The sequence below is a fragment of the Macrobrachium nipponense genome, chromosome 20 (genome assembly GCF_015104395.2).
Source record: "Macrobrachium nipponense isolate FS-2020 chromosome 20, ASM1510439v2, whole genome shotgun sequence".
Lineage (NCBI taxonomy): Eukaryota > Metazoa > Arthropoda > Malacostraca > Decapoda > Palaemonidae > Macrobrachium > Macrobrachium nipponense.
In genome coordinates, this window is record NC_061089.1 from 69,700,574 (window position 1) to 69,718,569 (window position 17,996).

Sequence of the window (17,996 nt, forward strand, 5' to 3'; positions counted from 1 at the left end):
CGCCGAGAGCCAGTCCTTTTGACGGCTTGCTCCGCTGCCCGGTAAGCATACGTCATAAACAAAAAAGCTCCACAGTCGTAGCTGTTATCCTGCTGGGTACACTGAGCGTCCACTAATGTAGCAGGAATATCTCGGTCCAAATATGAATTTATCCTCTGGACGAGACAACGGGCATCACGGAAATTGCATCCCCTCTGAGAATCGTAGTGATACCACTTGTTGTCATACTTACTATAGATCAGGAGACTCCAATGACTCCCACCTGAAGCAATGACTGAAGAATTTATCATTTACTGGGAGAAAAATGTGATCTTTTGAACTGGCCTTCAAGAGGATCTAAGAAAATTGGGAGTTTCATTTGGATCACCCATTTTAATCAACTGTGTCACTTCTGGACTGATAAATAAGAGACGAGTGTTCTCACAGAAAACCTCGTGTTGTAAATGCTCAAACCAGAAGGCTAATAGCGAGTCGTTGAGCCAGTTACGACCCTCCAAAAGTCGAAGGTCAGATTCGTGAATCAAGCAGTCATGATAGCTCAAAATAACACGGTCTGCCATTGTGACGCGTACGGTTTCAAAATCTTATTATATAAATAACGTACCTCTAATCTTCCTTAAGTTCATACTTTTTGGATTTGTCCATGACCATTGATCAAATTAGTTGGCAATGGTGCAGGCGTGGGAGCACCAGTAACAGCAGTAGACTGTGATACAGGTGTTTGTGACCCTTGTTGGTTAGCACCAGTTTCCAACAATTTCATCCGTTTACGAGTATAATGCTGCCAGTGTAACACAGTCTGATCATCAATAAACTTGCAGCACTGACCATTCACAATTTCTTTCCTGAAATTCTCGTGTTGCAGAAGATCCAAAAAATACAAGCACATAGGGTACCTGAAAATAAGACAACCATGTACATCACAGCTTCCCAATACATACAGTGTTAAGTAAAAAGTCTAAATTAGTCAGAGGAATATTAAATACATATTACTAGGTTTCTCATTAGAATAAACCACAAATATAAACAGTGGTCCCCCCCGTATTTGCGGGGGATGCGTGACCCCCCCAGGTGAATAGATAGAACCTGGTAATGTTTGGAACCCCTATATAAATGCTAAAAACAGCCTATTTTGTTAGTTAAAAGCTCAAGAAAAACCCACTAAAAATTTTCATAATTGGTTTTTTAATAGTTTTATCACAAAAATGATATTGTTATGATACAATAAAGTTTTGTACATACTTACCTGGCAGATATATACAATTACAGTGCCCACCCAGCCTCCCCTCAGGAGACAGGTGGGAGAGAAAATCTGATTAGAAAACGGGAATGGTTCCTAGTTCTGCCACCCAGCGGCAGGGCGGTAGATCACCTGACCTACCTGTAAGCGTGTGCCGCGAAATTTGAATTTCTGTCGGGGACGACGGAGTCTATAGCTAAGTATATATCTGCCAGGTAAGTATGTACAAAACTTTATTGTATCATAACAATATCATTTTTGTACATTCAACTTCCCTGTCTGATATATACTTAGCTGATTCACACCATTGGTGGAGGGTAAGAGACAGCTAACTACTGAAATAGACAGGTAAACAACATATGTTGTAGGTATTAAAAACCTTGGTTCCTACCTGATTAAGCGGAAGACTTCGTGGCTACTGCCCAGGAGTCTGCTTATCCTCAAGAGACCTCAGCGAGGTAGTGACCTCATGCTAAGAGTTCTTGTTGGTCTATTGATGGGGTCTTATCCACTTACTCGATAGAACCGAAGGATTTTGTCAATGGGTGCTAATCCACTAACATGACAAATACCTTGCCTAATGGCAATAAAGGAGCACAACACCGATCCCGATCACCTGAACCTAACACCCGGGTTAGTACTACGATTTGAAAGGAAATATCCACGATCTCCTTCCAAGCAACCCTAAAACACAAAACCACAATTAAAAACACACTAATAGTTAAGGATCAGTATCAGCTCCCTTTCCCAGCACAGAATCCGCAGATACGTACGGACCGAGAGAAAAACATTTCTCATATGTTACTTTGACGTCCTTAAGGTAATGAGAGGCAAACACAGAGTTGCATCTCCAGTAAGTTGCCTCCAGGATGTCTTTCATAGACATGTTTCTATGAAAGGCCAAGGATGTAGCAATGGCTCGCACCTCATGAGCCTTTACTCTGAGTAGCCTGAAGGAGTCATCTGGACATTGTTCATGGGCCTCTGAAATCATGTTTCTCACAAAGAAGGATAACACGTTCTTGGACATAGGTCTCTTCGGGTCCCTTTCTGCACACCAGAGACTTTGCTGACACCCCTTGAGTTGTTCTTTCTAACGAAGGTAAAACTTAAGAGCCCTGACTGGGCAGAGGGACCTTTCTATATCTCTCCCCACTAGATTAGAAAGCCCTTTTACCTCAAAGCTCCTAAGCCAGGGCTTGGAAGGGTTTTCGTTCTTAGCCAGAAACAATGTCTGGAAAGAACATACAGCTGAGTCTCCCCTAAAGCCCATGCGAGAGTCCAATGCATGGAGTTCGCTAGTTCTTTTTGCAGTAGCGAGGGACAAAAGGAAAATACATTTCCTCGTGAGATCTCTGAAAGAGGCACGATTAGGTGGTTCAAATTTGTCCGATGTGAGGAATTTTAGAACCACATAAAGATTCCAACTAACAATCCCAGATGCTCTAGACTTGGAAGTCTCGAACGACCTGATAAGATCATGTAGATCTTTGTTCTCCGCTATTTCTAGCCCCCTATTCCTAAAAACAGCGGATAACATACTCTTGTACCCCTTGATGGTGGATACAGCTAGCTTTGATTCCTCTCTAAGAGAAGGAAATCGGCAATGATGGTCACAGAGGTATTAGAGGAGGACAGCTTCTTCATCCTACACCATCTCCTAAACACTTCCCACTTCGACTGGTAAACCCGCAGTGTTGACGACCTGCGGGCTCTAGCGATAGCGCTGGCAGCCTTTCGCGAAAAGCCTCTCGCTCTGACGAGTCTTTCGATAGTCGAAAGGCAGTCAGGGAGAGAGCGGGGAGGTCTTTGTGAAACCTCTCTAAGTGGGGTTGTTTGAGGAGATCTGTCCTGTACGGAAGAGATCTGGAGAAGTACACCGTCCATTCCAGTACCTCTGTGAACCAATCTTGAGCAGGCCAAAAGAGGGCGATGAGAGTTAATCTCGTTCCCTTTGACGCGACGAACTTTCTTAGCACTTCCCCCAGGAGTTTGAATGGGGAAAGGCCTAGGCATCTATTGCAATTGCTCTGGGATCTTCTACCAGTGAGCAGAAGTTTTTGATTCTTTTTGAGAGGAACGTGGCAAACAGGTCGATTTGAGGTCTTCCCCAAAGGAACCAGAGACTTTGACAGACTTCTGAGTGGAGGGTCCACTCTGTGTGAAGGTTCTGCCTGCTCAGCCTGTCTGCTCGAACGTTCTTCGTTCCTTGAATGAACCTCGTAAGGAGCACAATGCCCCGTTCCTCTGCCCAGATCAACAAGTTTCTTGCCAGTTCGTAGAGGGAGGAGTGGGTCCCCCCTTGTTTTCCAATATAGGCCAGAGCCGTGGTGTTGTCCAAGTTGACTTGGACCACACCGCCTCTGACCTCTGATTCGAAGAACTTTAAGGCAAGGTGAATCGCCAAGAGTTCTTTCGAGTTTATGTGCCAGGACACCTGTTCCCTTGTCCAGGTGCCTGACACTTCCTTCGATCCCAAAGTCGCTCCCCATCCCGACTCCGATGCGTCAGATAACAACATTCGGAGTGGGTTCTGAATGGTCAGTGACAATCCCTCATTCTTCACGAGAGGGGTCAACCACCAAGTCAGGTGGAGTTTGACGTCCAGGGGAATCGAGATTACGTCTGACAGCTGTCCTGTCTTCCACTTCCAAACTCCTTTCAGGAAGAATTGAAGGGGACGAAGGTGAAGCCTCCCTAGGGAAAAGAACTGCTCTAGTGAGGAAAGGGTCCCCAGAAGGCTCAGCCATTCCCTCACCGAGCATTGTTCTTTCCCTAAGAAGGTTGAGACTTTTTGAAAGCTTCGTACAAGTCTTTCTTGTGAGGGAAAAACTCGAAAACCCCGAGAATCCATCTGAATCCCCAGATAGACCAGATTCTGGCTGGGGATCATCTAGGACTTCTCGAGGTTGACGAGCAATCCTAAAGACCGAGTGAGGTCTAGCGTAGAAGCCAAGTCCTCCAAACACTGGCTTTTCGACTTGGCCCTGATTAGCCAATCGTCCAAGTAGAGGGATATCCTGATTCCCTTCAGATGAAGCCAACGAGCTACGTTCCTCATCAGGGTTGTGAAGACTTGCGGAGCCGTGGACAGGTCGAAGCACAGAGCCCTGAATTGGAATATCCTGCCCTGGACCATAAAACGAAGATATTTCCTCGATGCAGGATGAATGGGCACATGGATATATGCGTCTTGTAGATCCAGAGAGACCATCCAATCTCCTGGACGCAGAGCCGAAAGAACCGAGGCGGTTGTTTCCAGGGAGAATTTAGTTTTCAATATGAATTTGTTCAGGGCGCTTACGTCCAGCACCGGTCTCCAACCCCCTGATGCCTTCGGAAGCAGGAAAAGGCGATTGTAAAAGCCTAGGGAGTGGGGATCCTGTACTATTTCGAAGGCCTCTTTGGTCCACATTTGATCCACAAGGTCCAAGAGTGTTGTTCTCATAGCAGGGTCCTTGTACCTCGCGGACAGTTCCCTCGGTGTCGAAGTAAGGGGAGGACTGTCCCTGAAGGGGATTAGATATCCCTTCCTCAGAATAGAGAGCGACCAGGGGTCTGCTTCTCTAAAGGCCCAGGCTTCTGCGTACTCCAGGAGCCTGGCGCCTACTGGTGGATGGAGGACTTGAAAATCATTTGCCTTTTTTGAAAGACCAGAAGGCTGATCTTCCTCGTTTCTCAGAGCCTCTTCTTCTCGAAGGGGGACGAGTAGAAGGGCCTCCTCGAAAGGGCGGCTGAGGAGCACGAGGTTGTTTCTTCACTAGAGGAACAGCAGGTCGAGTCTTCTTGGCTGACTGTGCCAGAAGATCCTGAGTCGCCTTCTCAGTCAGTGAGTGAGAGATATCTCTCACTAACTGAGAAGGGAACAGCTGGTCGGACAATGGAGCGTACAGAAGTGAAGATCTATGGACAGGGGAGACAGCTTTAGCCAAAAAAGAACTAAAGACCAATCTCTTCTTGAGAATGCCACTCCCAAAGAAGGAGGCAACTTCACTCGAGCCATCTTGGACTGCCTTATCTACACAGGATAATACACTGTGAAGAATCTCAGGGCTGAGGAAATCAGGGTCCTGGGTTTTCTTAGCCAAAACCCTGCAAGGGACCAGTCCAGGAAGTTGAAAACTTCTAACACATGGAACAGTCCCTTGAGGAGATGGTCCAGTTCCGAAATTCCCCATAACGCTTTGGCAGAGGACAAGGTATGTCTTCTCGAGGAGTCCACTAGACTCGAGAAGTCAGCTTCTGCGGACGAAGGGAGAACGAGTCCCATGTTCTCCCCCGTCTCGTACCAGATGCCTCTCCTCCCTGTCAGTCTGGAGGGGGGGGCATGCGAAACAAGTCTTTCCTGCTTCTCTCTTCAAGGAAAGCCAGGATCCAAGAGACTGAAGGGCCTTCTTCATAGATATGGCCGGGCGCATCTTTAAGAAGGAAGAGGACTTAGAGGCCTTAGTGCTTGAGAAAAGCAGCCGTGGAGAAGGGGGAGCTGCAGGAGTAAGTGAGTCCCCGAACTCTTGAAGTAAGAGACCAGCTAAGGTCTTATTATCTGAAAGACCCGTATCCGCAGGGGGTTCTTCTTCAGACACATCCTCTAAGTCCAAACCTTCTTTAGAGAGAGTAGAGCGCTCCGCTGAAGGAGAACGTTCTGTCCTAGAAGTGAAAACTTCCGTAGTAGCCCTCCGATCTTGCGGAGAGGGGCTTCGAGCTGGAGAAAAACTGAGAGCATGTTTAGTTCCAGGCGAAGAAGACCGTACTTTGGCTGTCTCCTTACGTAAAGGAGGGGTCCTAAGAGAATCAAGAGTCTCTATGCCAACGGGTTTCTTGATATTAACCTCGAGCTTCGAAGGATCAGAGTTACCATCCTTCCGACGTTCGAGAGAAGAGCAACGTTCTGAAGTCGAAAGATGTCTGCCTGGAGTCACTATCCTGGAATGAGTCCCGTTCTTGGGAGGAGTAAAAAAACTTGAAGGAACTTCCCGTCTGGAAGGCGCCTCGAGCCTGGATGGCGCCTCGCGGTTGGAAGGTGCTTCGCACCTGGTAGAAGCCACTTCGCGCCTGGTAGAAGCCACTGCTCTGGAAGAAGCCACTGCTCTGGAAGGAGCCTCGCTCCTGGAAAAAGTCACGTCTGTAAAGAGCCTCTCGTCTTGCTGGCGTATCATGCCTATAAGGCGAAGAGTTCTTGGAAGGATCGTAAAAAAGGAGCCTGGCGCCATGTTGGCGCCTCGTGGCTGGAAGGAGCCTCGCGCCTGGATATCGTGGGCGCCTCACACCTGGCTGGCGCCTCGGGCCTGACTGGTGCCAAGAGCCTGACTAGGGAACTTGCTGCCGAGAGCCTGACTGGCACATCACTCTTGTCTGGCACACCTTGCAAAGGTAAAGCCTCTTTTCCAGGAGTGGAAACGCGGCTGTGAGGAGCCGAGCGGTTGGACAGAGGATCGAGTCCGGTGCGGGGCAGACGCTTGGACCGATCCTCATGTCTCGTGACCGCTTCATGCTCAGAAGCAGAGGAGGGCTCGGTCGCTAAGCGTTCCCAAGTCTCTTGTTTCCAAGTAGAAGAGCACGAAGCAGAGTTCGTAGGACCTCTTTAGAGAGCGAGCTGGTGAGGGGATCTTGGAGCAAGGGAACTCCATGCGATGTGAGGATCTCTTAATAGGAAGAGACATGTCTTTCCTACGTTGAGGATCCTTTGAAAGCGCCCCAACCAGCGAAGAGATCTGCTCCTGCAAGTTCAGGAGGATTCTGGAGGTAGTTTCATCCCTTTCCTTGTCAGAAGGAGGGGATGGCGGTCTTGAGGGGGTAGGGTCCTCCCATCCGAACGAGGGCGAAACCAGGGCTCTCTTGGCTCTCTTAGCGCTCTTACTGTCCATCATAGGACCTTCTGGGAAGCTCTCGGGACTAGAATCTAGCGTAGGCGCTTTCCAGCTCCTCTTCATTGGGCGAGACTGCTCGGAAGAGCTCCATCCGCGCCTGGGAGACGAAGACTCGGAGGACGAGAAGCACTCACGAAGGACGCTTTTTCGGTAGCGATCCTTGGCAGTCTGAGACGCAACAGATCCTGCCGAGGGGACGCCTGATCGGTGGGGATCCTCCACAACCTCCTTAAGGCTTTTGACATTCCTTCTCCTCTGGGCCTGGGAGCTTAGAAGAGGTCTAGGGCTGGGAGCGTTGCAGAGCCGATCAGACGCACCCTCCACTGCACTGGGAACACTAATATCACTGTCCACTGCACTAATCACAGCACTGTGCTTACCTTCCAATGCTGCCATCTTAAGTTCCATACTCTTAAGGGCAGCTTTGAGACCTGCAATTTCCGAAGACGAATCTGCAGGTTCTGTAAAGGGAGAAGGGGCTGATACTGAGGGAGAGGGTGTAACTACTGTATTAGGGATAGGAGCTACCAAGTTGGAAACCAACTCGTTAGAGCGAGACCTACTTAAGCTTCTGGAGGAAGCTTTCCTGACTCTATCCCTCTCTAACTTCCTTAAGTAGGAAGTTAGAGACTTCCACTCCTCAACACTCAAATTCTCGCATTCTTTACAGGTGTTAGAAATAGAACATTCATCTTTCTTACACTTCTTACGTACTGAGTGAGGGTCAACCGAAGCTTTCGGCAACCTCACCTTACAGCCCTCATTCACACAAGTTCTTATTATGTACATAAGGAGAATCAGACATCTTAAAGAAATAGTCAAAACCGAGATCAAAAAACAGTCCTCTGTAGCGTATGTCAAACCAACAATCCAATACTTCACCAATTAAGACAATCAAGCAGATCAAAGGCAATGAAAATCGAAAATCTGTCAAGAGGAACCAACAACGTTGTTGATGGTACCGGCAACAGAGAAAATCTGATTAGAAAACGGGAATGGTTCCTAGTCCTGCAACCTATCGGCAGGGCGGTAGATCACCTAACCTACCTGTAAGCGTGTGCCGCGAAATTTGAATTTCTGTCGGGGACGACGGAGTCTATAGCTAAGTATATATCTGACAGGGAAGTTGAATGTACAAAAAGTGCATTTTATAATGAAATTGATAAAAAAACTAGGAATTTGTGGATATTTCTCATAGAAAAATACCGCGAATGTGTGAATTTTCTGCGAATAATGCGGGGAAACGTTCCCGAGAGAAATCCACGAATGTATGAGTCCACGAATACGGAGGGTCCACTGTATACAAATTCTAAGAATATATGTATTTCAAAAATCTTAGAATGACCTTTAAAATGAGATACTTTTCTGTTCAATACAGTTTTGGTTGCTACAATCTACAAGACATATTATTGAGCACCCACAATTTTAAGGTGTCCATGGACTTGTGGGCAATGCCGTTAAAATAAAAAGGAGTAAAGTAGATCTTGTGCCTGACATCAGAACCTAACTTCCAACTACCAATCATAGGAATTACTCAATTTACCTTTATTTCCTACTGAGAGGATGCCATGACACTGAGGTTCCAAGATAAATACTATAGAAAAAATAATACATAGGAATTAGCCCAGTGGAGAATTTGTAGCATTGTAGTTGCAATGAACAAAAGATTAAGTTTCCTCAGACTGAAAAACACAACAATCAATGTCCTTCCCAACACAAAAACAACCATGTGGTTCCTAACTAATGCTGCAATGTTATAATTATGATGACAACCTTTTCAAATGAATAATGAGCAAGACAGCTCTGGAAACTTGCTGTCAAGGACATTTTATGTTATATCCAATAAATTACCTAACCTACCTTACACAAAAAAAATGAAAAGATAAAAATTACTCATACACCCAAGGTTTGGAAGAAGACCCTAGGAGATAATTATTGTCCAGCAAATACTAAACAAGGTTCTTACAACAGCTGCAAGAAATATGGGTATCTACAGGCTCTCATGACCCCATACCAGTTGTTTAGTGCCTGCCCAAATGGATCTAAGCCTCTCCACTTCCACCAGCATGCAACATCACTCATAACAGTCTTGTTTCTTTGAGAAGAGATGTGCTTACTTCAAAAATAGTGTACCTTTCATTGGGTGAGTATAGAGCTCACGAACACAGAATGAAAATTCGCTTTTCTCTGATAACACAAGTACTAACTTCCACTAACATGACAAACTAGCAAAGACTTAAAAGGTATGAATAGCCAGCTTGGGTCCAAGCCTCAAAGGACTGGGGTGAGACCAAAAACCACCATAATAAAAACAAAACAGATGCCCAACTGCACCACACATGTTTTTTGTCAGCTTTTCCATTTATGGTTTTAAACAGACTATAATACCATCATCTCCATCAACACAGAAATGCGTAGAAATCAAACGCAGCTTCCTGGGATCATGAATACATGTTTAGCCACATGATAGCATATAGTGCTTGCTCAAAACCACTATAAATATATTCACCTTCCTTGTCACAATTTTTGGTTAACTGCACTTAATTCCTACACACTTTACGGTAGTATTTGCTCAAGCAACTGAATCACTTTAACTGCATTTGAAAAGAAACTTTTTGTTTTTTTCTTCACTGGACACCTTTATCACTCTCCAACCCATTCTCTTTAACCAGCAGAAGTCTTCAGTAATAAGCAAATTTCTATACTAAAAACTAAATCATGCAGAACAAACACTGAAAAACTAAAAACGATTGAGACTTACTTCAAGTACTTTGCATACTCTGGATCCTTCCAGTACTGAAGATACTTTAGATAGTTGATAAACGTCTGTTCTTTGAAGTAACCACGCTGGGCCAGAACTGCAATGATCAAATAAGAGCAATTAAGAGGACAGTCAAATGCCCAAATTTCAACATTTGCTTAGATTACAGAAATGGGAGCTGATTTTCATATGGTACAGCTACCTGTTATGCAAATAGTGGCTGAAAACTGAACAAAAAATACACAAATCTATTAACTTAATCAAACTAGTCATTTAAAACAAAGTAGCAAAACAGATGGAAAATTAAACAATATTTAAATAACTCTACTTTTTGCTAATGTTGCAGCCAAATTCACACAGAAGAGCAAAATTCAGGCTGAATATACAAATAAGAGCAAAGTTGAAGCTAAAGAAACTGCTCTGGCAAAAAAACTTGGTAAATCTGAATTACATCTGTTAATTAAGACAAGCACACCCCTGGAAAAAAACAAAATTAAACAATTCAGACATCTTAAACTGTGTAAAACTTACAGAGGAGATAATTTGGATTGGCCAGACACTGGACAAATTCCAGTTCAATCTGGAACCTTAAGCGCTGGGCATCCTCACTCTCTCCTGCAACAAAACAAAAAAAAGATCAAAGTTAACCAATTAACATTTAATATTGCCGGTTATTACTTTTCTCAATTAAAAAAAATACGATGGAAACCCTAATTGCACAAGTACATCACTAATTCAAAATTGAAAAACATTGTAAATGGATTAAGATGCAGATAACAGCAAATAAGATACTTCTCTCAAATTGGTCCTGACAACAAAATCGCCTTTTATAATTATGAACATTTTAGTATTTATATAATACACATAGCTAAAACGATCATGGACAAAAGATTAGTGATCAGTAAGATGTTATGAGAGCTTTCATAAGAGAAAAAACACACAAAAAAGTAGGGAGGACAATCAGAGATGAACTTTCTGCCAGGGAAAATGAAGTTTTTATGATAAAACAAAGTTTAATGTATACTTACTTGGCAGGTATATGTATAGCTATATTCTCTGTTCCACTGGCAGAAATTTTCAAAACTCACGGCAAACGCTAGTAACCTATTAGTAGTTCAGGCAACCACCACCCCGATTACGTCAGATTTTCTCTGAACCCTGTCTCCTGAGGGGAGGAGGGTGGGAATTTAATTATATATACCTGCCAGGTAAGTATACATTAAACTTTGTTTTATGATAAAAACTTCATTTTAATGTATGACACTTACCTGGCAGGTATATATATAGCTGATTGACACATTTGGAGGTGGGTCAAAGACAGCAACATTGTTAGAGTACAAATAATTAAATATTATTATATTACCCTAAGTTCCTTACCTGCTAAGGTAGCTGACTTCATAGGTCCTGCCTCTGAGCCAGCTTAAACCTTAGGAGCTCTCAACTAGGAAGTGTCCTGTATGTTGAAGAAGCTAAAACCGGATCTGACAACTGGGCGTGACCAATGTGTTGACAGAAACCACAAAGCCCTCTTATGCCACGGCATTCAAGCTAGGAATTGTTCATTCACCTGAACTACACACACACCACATAAAGAAAACCACTAAAAAGACCGAAAAAGGAACAAAACCTCTTTCAGACGACCACAAAAAACACCATCACCTGATAAAATTACCTAGCATAATAGAAGGTTATGGGGTGGTAACTCCTTTGCCCAATACTGTACCAGAGGACACGTATGGACCCAACGTCTGACAATTGTCAAAGGTTGTCTTAATATCTCTGAGATAATGAGATGCAAACACTGAATTCGTTCTCCAATATGTATTCTCAATAATCTCTTTGCGGGCTAAATTTTTCTTAAAAGCTAAGGATGTCACTACTGCCCTGATTTCATGAGCCTTCACTTTCAGAACTCCAAAACTCTGTTCTTGGCACAGCATATGTGCTTCTCTAATCAGTTCTCTCATAAAGAAAGCTAGAGCATTCTTTGTCCGGGCCTACTGGGGTCTTTGACTGAACACCAAAGAGCATCAGAAGTCCCTCTGATACCTCTTGTTCTTTCAATATAAAAGCGTAACGCTCTCACTGGGCAGAGAACTCTTTCTTGTTCATGCCCCACTAAATCGGACAGACCCAAGACATCAAAGGATCTTGGCCAAGGATTAGCAGGGTTCTCATTCTTGGCCAAAAAACCTTCCTGGAAAGAACACACTGCGTTGCTATGTCTCCAGCCCACTGTCTTAGATATGGCCTGAAGCTCACTAGCTCTTTTAGCCGTTGCCAAGGAGACTAATAAGATAGTCTTCTTTGAGACATCTCTTAACGAAGCTTTATCTAAAGGTTCAAACTTACTAGAAGTTAAATGCTTCAAAACGACGTCCAGATTCCAAGCAGGGGGTCTGCATTGAGGCTGCTTCTTGGTTCCAAATGATCTAACAAGATCTCTAAGGTCCAGATTATTAGAAATATCCAAACCTCTGTGTCTGAACACAAGAGGTCAACATACTCCTATAACCCTTAATCGTAGAAATCAACAATCCTACCTCCTTCCTTAAATAAAGGAGGAAGTCTGCGATTTGGGTCACAGAGGTACTGGATGAAGACACCTTCCTCTTCTTACACCACTTCCGGAAGTTCTCCCACTTCGACTGGTACACCGTAATTGTGGAGGTTCTTCTAGCTCTAGCCACTCCACTGACCACCTCTCTAGAGTATCCCCTCGCTCTGACAAGACTTTCGATAGTCTGAACACAGTCAGACCCAGAGCGAGGGTATTCTTGTGAAACCTGTCGAAGTGGGGTTGTCTGAGTAAATCTACTCTTAGAGGCAGTGTTCTTGGTGTATCCACTGTCCATTCCAGTACCTCTGTGAACCAACTTTGGGCCGGCCAATACGGAGCTATTAGTCATATCCTCGTTCCTTGACTCTCTCTGAATTTTTTCATCACTTTCCCCAAGACCTTGAATGGAGGAAAAGCGCAAGCGTCCAGGCCTGTCCAATCCATCAGGAAGGCATCCACTGCGACTGCTTCCTGGTCTGAAACTGGCGAGCAGTAGTTTGGAAGTCTTTTTGTTTTGGCTGTCGCAAAAAGATCTACTACTGGACGGCCCCACAATTTCCACAGGCTCTGGCATACCTCTGGATGCAACGTCCACTCTGTCGGAAGAAGTTGCCCCTCCCTGCTCAACAGGTCCGCTCTGACATTCTTCTCCCCCTGGATGAACCTGGTGAGCAGAGAAACTTTCTCCTCTTCCACCCAAAGCAGAACTTCTTTCGCCAGCATGTAAAGGGGAACTGAATGCATCCCTCCTTGCTTGCGGATATATGCCAGAGCCGTGGTGTTGTCCGAGTTGATCTGCACTGTTTTGTCGCGTACCAACTCCCTGAAAGACTTCAAGGCCAAGAAAATCGCCATCATTTCCTTCCTGTTTATGTGCCAACTTGCTTCGTCTTTGTTCCAAAGACCCGACACTTCTTGAGGGCCTAGTGTCGCTCCCCAACCTGCGTCCGACGCGTCGGAGAACAAGATGAGGTCTGGATTCTTCTGCTGGAGCGACATACCCTCTGCTAACCTGCCTGGCGTTAGCCACCAACTCAACTCCTCCTTTACCTTGGTCGGAATTTGAAACTGGAAGGAATCCGGTTGCGATTTTCTTGACCGTGCTTCTTTCAGGAAAAACTGTAGAGGTCTCATGTGCAGTCTTCCTAGAGAAATGAACCTCTCTAGGGAAGAGAGCGTTCCCAGTAAACTCATCCACTCTCTTGCCGAGCATCGGTCTTTCTCTAGAAAGTCCTGCACCTTCCGAAGGCATAGGGCTTGCCTGTCGGGGGACGGAAAAGCCCGAAAAGTCGCTGACGATATCTGACTCCCCAAATAGATTATCTGTTGATTGGGGTTCAGCTTAGACTTTTCCAGGTTCACCAAAAGACCCAATTCTTTTGCTAAATCTAACGTCTGTTTCAGGTCCTCCAGACATTGACGTCTTGACTGGGATCTTATCAGCCAGTCGTCCAAGTAAAAAGATACTCTGATCCCTAGTAAGTGTAACCATCTTGCTACGTTGGACATCATCCTCGTGAACACTTGTGGGGCTGTGCAAAGGCCGAAGCACAAGGCCTTGAATTGAAAGACCCTGTTCTGGATCACGAACCTTAAGACACTTCCTGCTTCCTGGATGAATAGGAATATGAAAGTACGCGTCTTGTAGATCCAGGGTAACCATCCAGTCCCCTGGACGTACCGCTGCCAGTACGGACTCGTTCGTCTCCATGGTAAACTTGGTTTTCTCCACAGACACGTTTAGTTGACTTACGTCCAGTACTGGTCTCCAACCTCCCGAGGATTTCACAACCAGGAAGAGCCGAATGTAAAACCCCGGAGATTCGTGATCCAGAACAGGTTCTATGGCTCCTTTCTCTAGCATGGAAGAGACTTGATCCCACAGTGCCTTCTCTTCCACTAAATCGTTGTAATGTGCCCCTAGGGCTCTCGGAGATGTAACGAGAGGAGGTTTCCTCAAGAAGGGGATTTTGTATCCTTCTCGAGCTACCTTGATGGCCCAGGGATCTGCATTCCTGTTTTGCCAAACTTCCCAAAATTCTTGAAGTCTGGCTCCTACTGATGTCTGGAGGACTTGGTTCTCATTGCTTAGGGGTAGTCTTAGCTCCTCTTTTAGCGGGTAATCTTTTGCCTCTAAATGCAGGTCGAGTGAAAGTTCTGCCTCGAAAGGGCTGTTGAGAAGGTCTCGATTCCTTCGGTGCCTTCTTAACCAATTTAGAAGGTAAAAACTTCCTCACTGAAGATGAGAGGAGATCCTGAGTAGCCTTCTGAGATAGCGCCAGAGCTATATCCCTAATGATCTCCGAAGGAAACAGCTGGTTCGAAAGCGGTGAAAACATCAACTCCAATTTCTGAGAGTTAGAAACTCCTTTAGAAGTAAAAGAGCACAAAAAAGATCTCTTTTTAAGCCCTCCTGCTGCGAATAACGATGCAAGTTCATTAGCTCCATCTCTAAAAGCTTTGTCCATGCAGGACATAATACTCTTAGGCACTTCCATATCTTGAGAATTCTCGTCTTCCAAAGTGTTCGCCAATGCTCCCAAAGATCAATCGAGGAAGTTGAAGACCTCGAAAGTCCTAAAGATTCCCTTAAAAAGGTGATCAAATTCTGACGAAGTCCACCAAATCTTGCAGAAACGTAACGCTGTCTGCGCGAGCTGTCCACAATACTGGAGAAATCCCCCTGGGAGGAGGCAGGTACTCCCAGGCCAAGACTTTCTCCAGTGGTGTACCACACACCCAACTTCGAGGCTAACTTGGCTGGAGGGAAAGCGAAAGAAGACTTCCCTGCTTCCTTCTTCTCCTTCAGCCAATTATTCACACGTTGCAGCGCTTTCTTGGCTGAAATCGAGAGTGTCATCTTGAGGAATGAGGACTTCTTGGGAGTTTTAGTCTTTGAAAACTGCGACAGGGGAAATAAAGGAGCCGTAGGTTGAAATTCCCCTTCAAAAACCGAAAGAAGACATGAAGTGAGGATTTTATAATCCGATGAAGGTTCCACATTCTTATCTTCAACAAAGTCAAAATCTTCTTCTGCTGAAGAAATGTCCTGTAAATCAGTATCGTCCTCTTGACGTCCTGCAGACGGATCAACGTCCAGCCGCTTGCGTCCTGAATCCAAAAAATAAGTATCGGCATCCTGCCACCTGCGTCCTGAGTCCACCACAGACACAGCCGCGTCCTGCGTCCACAGCAAGCGGTTCAACGTCCTGCCGCTTGCGTCCTGCTTCCACAGATACAATCTTCTTCCTGCATCCTACGTCCTGAAACGCTACTCGATCGTCCGTCCTAGACATGACAGTGCGTCCTGTATCCTCGGCAAACGAAGCACGAGAGAAAGCAGGCAAATTCTTGCCTTTGGTCTTCTTGGAAGACTTCACGGGAAGGAAATCGTCCTTACGTCTCGAAGAACCTTGTAAAGGAGGCTCCCACGAGTTAACGAGAACTGCTAACTTCGACTGCATTTCTCTTAAGAAGTCTTTAGTGCTATCTTCCTGACGGTCAGCATGCAACGGAGGAGAAGGACGAGAGGGACTGTAGGAACGGAGAGCGATCCTGAACTCTACCCGAAGGAGAGAGAAGAGGAGAAGACAAGCCAGAAGACGGGGGCGAATCTCTTGCCGATATCAAGGAACGTAAAGGCCATACTGCGTCCTCTTCCGAACGAAAAATCTTCTTCCTCTTGATCGGAACTGGATCTCCATCTTCAGAAGAGGACAAAACCTCCAGACTACTCCATGCATCTCGACCGTGTGACGGTCTATCCTGTACGATCGACATCCTGAACGTCCTCTTGAGGGGGCGTGAAAAAAAAAAAAAAACAACTACCGAATACCGACGTTCCCGTTCTGGAGTAGAACCATCAGAGGACGCACACTTCCCAGTTACGCCTTTTCTGTGGCGAACTGAAACAGCCTGGGATTTAACAACAGGACTGTCCGAAGGGACGCCTGACCGTTGACAAAACCCCCTCTCTCCGCCTCCCTTCGACTGTCGACATGCTTCTCCCTTGGGTCTGGGAGCTTGGACAGAGGTCTAGGTCTAGGAGCACGAGAGAGACGATCAGACGCCCCCTCCACTACCCTTTCACTCACATCAAAAGCACTGACTTTATCTTTTAGACACTGTATCTGGTCACCCATGGATGCAAGGGCAGCGAACACTTTAACAATCTGAGTATCCTTCGCCTCCTCCGATACAGCAGCGGGTGCAGGAGATACCATGGGGAGAAGGTTCTACCATCTTCTACATTAGAAGGAGCTGGAGAGGAAACACATTCACTCCTTTTACTAGAAGTATTAGACCTCTCACTACGAGAAACAGATCTCCTCACTCGATCTTTCTCTAACCTTTCAACATATTTCGTAAGGATATTCCACTCCTTCTCTGTCAAATTCTCACATTCAACTCATCTACTCTCCCAAGTACACACAATTTCTCTACATTTCTTACAAATTGTGTGAGGTCGACCGAAGCTTTCGGCGCAACCTCACCTTGCACCCTTCTTTCACGCAAACTCTAAACATACCAACCTGTATCTTGACATATCCAAAAGGAATTGAATAATCCAAAGCGAATGCCAAGCCAACATTCCAAGTACAATACCAAATAATCCAATTCAGCGATAAGTCGGCAACGAGTTCGAAAATCTTAGCAGGGAACCAACAACAATGTTGCCGGTCCGGCTGGCAGAGAAAATCTGACGTAATCGGGAATGGTTCCTAGCGCTAGCGCCACGGTAACGGGGTGGTGGTTGCCTGAACTACTAATAGGTTACCAGCGTTTGCCGCGAGTTTTGAAAATTTCTGCCAGTGGAACAGAGAATATAGCTATATATATACCTGCCAGGTAAGTGTCACACATTAAACTGCCATTTATTCCACAGTCTGAAAATTTCATGGAAACATTCAATGACATGACACCCAAGACTAAACTTTTTATTTAAGTCAGTAAGAGTTCACATGGTTTCAACTGCAGACAACATTCAAATGGTCATTTTTGCTCACCAAACGTTACTGCATGGAGTCACCAAAAGGAATTTTAGCACAATCCATTCATTTGTTTCCACACAATTCTGCTCTTGGAAAACAGAGAAACTCATAAAAAATGGATAACAGTACCTTTCAACAGGAAAAAAGCAGCAATATAGATACATATTCTGAAAGACATTTTTTTCTCCTTAATAACTAAAGGCAATCCCCAAGGTTACAAAGGGGGTTACGTTCCGTTCTTGAGACGCGTCGTAAGCCGAAAATCGTTATAGAATCCGGAACATCATAAAAAATCCTAAGAAAATCTTACTTTTAATGCTTAGGGTGCATTCAAAACTATGCTTAGGGTGCATTCAAAACTATGTAAAATGATATTGTTATAATACAATAAAGTTTCATACATACTTACCTGGCAGATATATACATAGCTGGGACGACGGAGTCTTAGCTATGTATATATCTGACAGGTAAGTTGATTGTATGAAACTGCATTCTTATTGCATTTTTCATTAAAAAAAAATCTTCAAATATTGATTATTTTGCATTTGGTTTTGGTGTCATATTTCTTCTGCCAGAT

At 44.9% G+C, this 17,996-nt stretch overlaps 3 protein-coding genes across 3 annotated transcripts in view; 1 reads left to right on the forward strand and 2 right to left on the reverse strand.

Annotated features, from left to right (window-relative positions):
- Positions 1 to 17,996, forward strand: part of LOC135194980 (sentrin-specific protease 8-like) — a 20,528-nt gene that overhangs the window by 1,053 nt on the left and 1,479 nt on the right. The window lies entirely within an intron of this gene.
- LOC135194951 (sentrin-specific protease 8-like) lies at positions 18 to 560 on the reverse strand (the record flags this gene model as incomplete). Its single annotated transcript, XM_064221186.1, is given in 4 exon segments — positions 18 to 284; positions 286 to 315; positions 317 to 352; positions 354 to 560. Coding segments are annotated over 4 exon segments (540 nt in total), but the record flags the coding sequence as incomplete, so codon positions are not given.
- LOC135195501 (mediator of RNA polymerase II transcription subunit 31-like) lies at positions 477 to 10,493 on the reverse strand (the record flags this gene model as incomplete). The annotated part of the gene is made up of 3 exons (XM_064221728.1): positions 477 to 896; positions 9,869 to 9,965; positions 10,400 to 10,493. Coding segments are annotated over 3 exons (465 nt in total), but the record flags the coding sequence as incomplete, so codon positions are not given.